The sequence below is a fragment of the Neopelma chrysocephalum genome, unplaced genomic scaffold (assembly GCF_003984885.1).
Source record: "Neopelma chrysocephalum unplaced genomic scaffold, ASM398488v2 Primary Assembly neopelma1_94, whole genome shotgun sequence".
NCBI lineage: Eukaryota > Metazoa > Chordata > Aves > Passeriformes > Pipridae > Neopelma > Neopelma chrysocephalum.
Window position 1 is genome coordinate 4,323,098 of NW_020897756.1, and position 6,358 is coordinate 4,329,455.

Here is a 6,358-nt window from a genome sequence, read left to right on the forward strand (position 1 = left end):
TTTGCTGGTGACCTCGGCCAGGGATTCTGCCAGATCGCTTGGGGTAAACACAGATGCTGTGCAGGAACAGCAGCAGGCCAGCTGCAGGAACGCCCCAGGATGTGCACATCTGGCTGCCAACATCCCCGCCCTGGGCCTTCCAAAGGGCTCTGCTCCTCTGTGGTGCCACTGGGGATCCCGTGGGACTGAGCCTGGCCTGGCTGCTCCCGGGAGCAGTTGGGATTCTGGCGCTGGCCGTGACTCCCTGGGAACGCTCTGCTGCGCCTCTCTTTTCTCTGGGAGGCTCGTCCTGCTCCTCGGGCAGGTGGGTGACGCTGCTCTCTCCTTCCAGAAGAAGCTGTGAACGAGGTGAAGCGCCAGGCCATGTCGGAGGTGCAGAAGGCGGTGGCGGAGGCGGAGCAGAAGGCGTTCGAGATGATCGCCTCGGAGCGGGCGCGCATGGAGCAGACCATCGCCGACGCCAAGCGCCAGGCCACCGAGGACGCCTTCCTGGTCATCAACGAGCAGGAGGAGTCCACGGAGGTAACGTGGCCAAGGGACGTCCCCAGGAAGGGGCTTTTCTTCCAGGCCCTGCTCGAGGGTGGCTCAGAGCCTGCAGGTCCCCCATCCCTTGTCATGGAATCACAGAGCGCACAGTGGTTTGGATTGGAAGGGACCTTAAAGATCATCTTGTTTCAAACCGCCTGCCATGGGCAGGGACAACTCCCACTAGACCAGGTTGCTCCAAGCCCTGTCCAGCCTGGGCTTGCACACCTTTTCCTTTTAGAAGCTTCTCTCTGATCAATAACTAAAGGAATGCACTGATATCGTAAAAAATCCCTTTTGCTTTTGATCTTGCTGGCAGGGAATCAGCCTAAACAGTGTCTGCAGCATCTGTGTGTGTGTGCAACAGCCACGTGAAGGTACCACTGGGGACCCTGAGCTGAACCCAGTGTAATGACCAGGGGTTTCGTGGGATTGAGAGGTGTGGAAGCAAAGAGAAAGTGATGCTGGTGTGTGCAGCTCTGTTTAGCTGTTGAATGCACCGGTCAATAAACACATGATGAGAGTGGGTGGAACTGCTCAGGAAGCCACAAGAGGAATGAGACAAGCAGTGATTTCTCTGTAGGGGAATACCAGAGGAGTGTCCTTCTCCTCCAGCCATACCGGGAAGCATTGTGGGACCTTGGGAGCTGTTGAGCACCCCCTGTGCAAGCCCCAGAGCACATCTCTAAAAGCTGTCCTGTGTTCTGGCACATCATGTAACCTTTGCAACACAGTTTAAAAACAGTTCAAGTGTAAACAGCTGTGAAGCAGTGACCCAGTTTTCCAAGAGTTACCACAGCCTTTGGTGTAGGGGCTTTTTGGTCACAAGTCCTGCTTCTCCTGGAGTGGAGGAGCCTTGGGGATGTGCTGGCTCTGGAGCAGCTCGCTCACAACCCGCTCTCTTTGGTGCTTTGCTGCCAGACTGTAAATGATCATCAGGAGCTGGTGCCTCCAGTGCAGACCCTGTGAGTGGGGAATCTTGCTACAACAGGGCTGCCTGGCACAGCCCAGCATTTCTCACCACCCCACTTCCCTACTTGCCAAGCTCTTTGCCGTGGGTCACAGCAGCGGTGCCCCCACAAAGGTGCCCCGTTGAGCAGGATCAGAGCTGGCTCTGGTGGAGGCTGCATTCCCACAGCTGAGCTCGCCCTCCCCAGTATGTGTTTGCTGTGTCTGGATCCAGCTGCAGGGAAGCTGATGCACCAGCTCCCCTCCTCGGAGCAGCTGCAGCCGCCGCTCCGGCGCTGGCCCTTTGCCCCGCGCTCCGAGGGAAGCGGTGGCACGCCAGGAGCCCACCAGCTGACTCCTCTCCCGGCAGCCAGAGGGGCTTTGCTCTGCTTCCAGATTGAAGCTCGGGCTCTGGCAGTGCTTCCACCTGGCTGGGAGGCTTTCAGATGAGCTTTCCCTTTTCCAAATTGGCCTGTTCCAACCCCTTGTGCAGCAGGGCAGGGTGCGGAGCAAATGGTGCCTGTGCAGCGTGTCGTAATCCCAGCGGAGAGCGCTTGGCTGGGAGCGATACCAAAATAGAGCTGCTTCAAACAGGAAATAAAAAGACCCAACAGCAGCATCTGCAGCATGTTTTTCAGTCTTTGCTTGCTGTTTCCTCTCTGCATTTGGGTGGATCTAGGGGAGAGGATGTGACCGGAGCAGTCTGGCAGCAGCTTTGGGCAGAGCAGAGGAGCGGGGGTTAGAACCGTTGGCAAAGAGCTGTGAAATAGCAGGAATTAATGGATTGGTCGTTTTAATATTACCAAATCTGGGCCAGAGGGGGTGGACAGTCCCCTCTAGAGCTGAGTCAGCACCATCTTCCAGCTCTTGGAAACTAAACCCCTTTCAAGCGTGGTGTCTTTGGTCTTGCAGAGCTGCTGGAACTGCGGTCGCAAAGCCAGCGAGACGTGCAGCGGCTGCAACATCGCCCGGTACTGCGGCTCCTTCTGCCAGCACAAGGACTGGGAGAGGCACCACCGGATCTGTGGCCAAGGCCTGCATGGCCAGAGCAAGCCCCTGGCTCTGCCCACGGGCCGGGTGGCAGCAGGTGCCAAGAGCCTCGACGGCGTCCCCAGCCCGGCCCTTGAGAAGACTTCGGCAACCACCTCCCGCTCCTCCACCCCAGCGTCTGTGACAGCAATAGATACAAACGGGCTCTAGGAGGGAGGCGTTGATTCACTCTGTTTGATTAGTTTCCTGAGTTTTTTTAAGCTGAAAAAGAAACCCACAACAACTGTTACCACTCGACACGTTTGACCCATCGCGCCGCCTCCTCGGAGCGCTGACACTCTGGCTTTGCCATCTCATCCTGCCTTTTCCTTTGTGGCTCATGAACTGGGACAAGCCTTGCCCACAGCAGCTCCCTGCCCCTCTCTGTGGGGGGCACCAGAGCATTGTCAGGACCTGGGGGACATTGGGCACCCACTCGGGGGACCTGGACTGTGGGAGAGTGCTGGCACACACGGGAGATGCTGAGTGTGTGGTGCCCAAGTAGGGAGCCCCATCCTTGTGGCATGCTCAGGCTTCCCAAGGTGTCTGAGCTGCCTCCTTCAGCCACCTTTCTTCCATAATATCCCTCTGTTTTTTTCCTTACTCCCAGCAGTGGGGCCTCAGGTGGCCGTGCCAGCCGGTTGTTGCTGTGAACAGACCAGAGCCGATTCCCCAGCAGGAGCATCCCATCCTCTAGTGCCATGGCAGAAGCTGAGCCCGCTGCTTCTGCCTGCAGCTTGGCAGCTGATGGCTGCAGAGAGGGAGGAGAGGATTTGTCTGCTTTAAACTGAATGTCAGTGCTGTGGGATGGCCTGGATTTCATCCCATTCTGTGGTGGGACAGACGGTTTTGTGCTTCCTGGGTGGGACCTGTGCTGAGGTAACACGTGCAGAGCAGATCTGGGTTGGGAGCAGCTGCCCTTTCCACCTGGGGACTGTTTGGGTGTGCAGAAGGTGTTGGGTTTTTCCACTGCCTGGAAGCTGTTGGTTTGTGAGTTCCTGCCGTTGTTTTTGAGCCCAGGGATCCTCACGGGGTGCGAGGGGGTGATTTACAGCCTGTGCTCTCTGCACACATCGGCCAAACTGCTAAAAGACAGGCAGGACTCGGTGTCCTGAGTCACTTCTCCCTCCCAGCCCCGGGAGGCTCCTGTGGTGCTGCATCGGGAGATGCCCAGGATCTGCCTCCTCCAGCCTTTGGAGACCATCCCAAAAATGCAGGCTGAGAGCGAGGCCCCGTGGGGGTGCTGTGATCAGCCTGGGGAGATCTGTCACTTGGAGATTCCCTGCTGTGGAGTGGAAGGAGGGATTGGAGGGATTCAGGGCAATGATTAACACAGGGCTGCTCTTGGATGCCTCACAGAGGTCAGCAGTGGTGCAGCCCGTGGGAGGGACGGGCATGTGCCCTCTGGGAGCTGCTCCAAATTCCCACAGTCGCACAAACAGGCTCTGGAAATCCACCTATTCAGCAAAGCCGTGTTCCCGTGACTGTGTGTGTGCAATTGCTGGGCTGGAGCCCAATGAGGCGAGTAATTCCCAAATTATTTTTGATCACTTTCTCAATTGGAGGTGAACAATGGAGCTGTAATGAATCGTGACGGAGCTCGCGGCGGGGATGAACGGGAGACCCCGCTGCACCAACCCTGGCTCCTTGGGAAAGCTCTTTGGGAAGCTGCTGTTGTGGGATGGGGTGGGTGATCGTGTGTCTGCAAGGTTTTGTTATGCAAAAAAGCCACCGTGGCTGGTGTTGATGGATTGGGAGTGGCAGAGGGGAGTGTATCCCCCGTGTCCCCAGGAGTAGGTGCTGGGAGAGCCTTTTGCATGGAGCCCAGCACAGCCACTGGGATTGAGGCAGCCCCCAGGGGGAGGCACTGGAGCCACCCTGACCTGCAGCAGCCCAGAGGTGTCACCCAACCTGGGGCAGATGGAGGTGGCCGGGGAGCCCCAGGTGGCCCTCACAAGGATCCCAGAACGCAGCTCTGTCCGTGTTTGCCGTGCCCAAATCCATGGCATGGAGGAGCAGCACTTGGGGCTTGTGAGAGCACCAGGGCAAGGGGCTGCCCTGGCACCCCCACTTAGCCAGGGCTGAAGGGTTTTCCTGCCCTAAGGGGCACATTTGGAGCAGCCTCAGGTAAGTTGTGTGCTTGTGACATCCCATCCTCACCCGCAGACCCGACACTGTGGGTCAGTGGTGGCCAACTGTGCCAAGGTGGGATGGGAAGGGAGAGCAGGGCAGAGCTGGAAGGAATTGCTTGTAAATAGATTGTCTTCCATAATTCTCATGCAACGTTGATGGCTGTGTATTAAAATTAACCCCAGTGTAAATGAATGGAATACTAACAGTCATGATTAGAATGATTGCTTCTTTTTTTGGTTCTTTTGTTTTTTTTTTAAATCATGGAATGATAAATGTGAACTTGGGACATGGGAAGACATTGGGTTGAGGTTTCTATTTTTTTTTTTTTGACATTTAATTCTGTAATAGAAATTTGTTACTTCATTCCTGTGCATAACTTATTTAATGTCCTGTATAAAGGAACCCAAACTGTTACAGATGTATTTAGTTTGTTCTACTCAAAAGTAGTCAATAAAAAGACTATATTCATCCTCCAGCTCCCCCTTCTCTGTGGGAAGGGGTAGAGGTGTTTTCTGCAGTGCTTAGGCTGTTGTTGGGTTTTTTTGGGAAATGCTGCTAGGCCGTGACCTTGGCTGGGGACCTGCAGGGACAAAAGCTGCCTCCCCTGCAGTGGTGATGCTGCTGCAGGTGCTGTGGGAGCCCAAGCAAAGCCTGGGAGCAGAGCTGGAGTTCAGCCCCATACTTGGTGATGTTGGAGTTCATGGTTAAGTGTGTTCTTTTCTGAGCTTTTTTGAACTTACTTTTTTTATTTGAGCACAGACCACCCTGCAGGGTTGATGCTGTCACAGCTGGCTGGCAGTGCCAGCCCTGTGCCCCCAGCCACCTGAGGATGCCCCCTGCACACATGTTGGCCTAATCTGAGGATTTTGCTCTCCAGGCTCCTGCAAACACTAATCCAGTGGTGAAGAAGCCCAGAACTGAGGGGCAAACCCCACATGGGGCTGGGGAGGCAGCTCAGGAATCCCAAATCAGTGTCTGCTGCAGCTCTGCCCTTTGTGGATGCTCTGGGTGCCCATCTCTAACCCACCCTGGCTGTGCCCTGTCCCTTTACCAATGGCCCACGGCCCCTCTGTGGCCCTTGTGTGTAGTTCCCAAGGAGGGAAGGTGGCCCTTGGTGATGGAGCTGCCTCCCCTGCCCTGTAATGATGGTTTTGGGCAGGGCAGTCAGCAGTTATCAGTAACAGGGTACATAACTGGGCACTTGGAGGATGGGTCCCCAGGGAACTGGGAGGAGCATTTGTGGTTTGGTTCCTGAGTCAGCCCTGGGACGTAGGACAGGGTTTGTTGGTGCATATCTGAGCTGCTGTTCCTCCCCTCTAATGAGGAGCTTCCCTGATCCCATTTCTGCGTGTCACTCCTGGCATCAGCAGTGTCACCCCCATACCCCAAACCCAGGGAGCCCCTAGAAAGCTTCTGCTGGGGCAAAACAAGCACCCCAAACCCAGCAAGCCCCTCTGTGTTGTCACTCCATGGTACCAGGGCAGGGGCTGACACTGTGTCAGACCCACCCAGCACAGTGTGTGTGAGGTGTCCCCATGTTGGAGCTGCACTCACTGCCCCTTCAGCCATGGATTTTACTTATTGCCTCCAGGGATTTGGGAAGAAACAATCAAAATTAGTATTTCTGGTGGAGCAGCACGAGGGAAAAGAGGTTGAGGGGTGGTAGCAGCCCTGAGCGTCGAGGGTGCAGGCACCTGTGGTGACCCACGTGGGTGCTGGGGAC

At 56.0% G+C, this 6,358-nt stretch overlaps 1 protein-coding gene across 3 annotated transcripts in view; it reads left to right on the plus strand.

Annotated features, from left to right (window-relative positions):
• The window catches only part of CBFA2T2 (CBFA2/RUNX1 translocation partner 2), a 57,688-nt gene extending 54,940 nt beyond the window's left edge, over positions 1 to 2,748 (plus strand). For all 3 annotated transcript variants that reach the window (XM_027693867.1, XM_027693868.1, XM_027693866.1), the window contains exons 10-11: positions 332 to 522; positions 2,386 to 2,748. In XM_027693867.1, the coding sequence (XP_027549668.1) occupies positions 332 to 522; positions 2,386 to 2,673 (479 nt within the window). In that variant the 3' untranslated portion in view covers positions 2,674 to 2,748. The remainder of the gene's footprint in view (positions 1 to 331; positions 523 to 2,385) is intronic.
• The last annotated feature ends 3,610 nt before the right edge of the window (positions 2,749 to 6,358 follow it).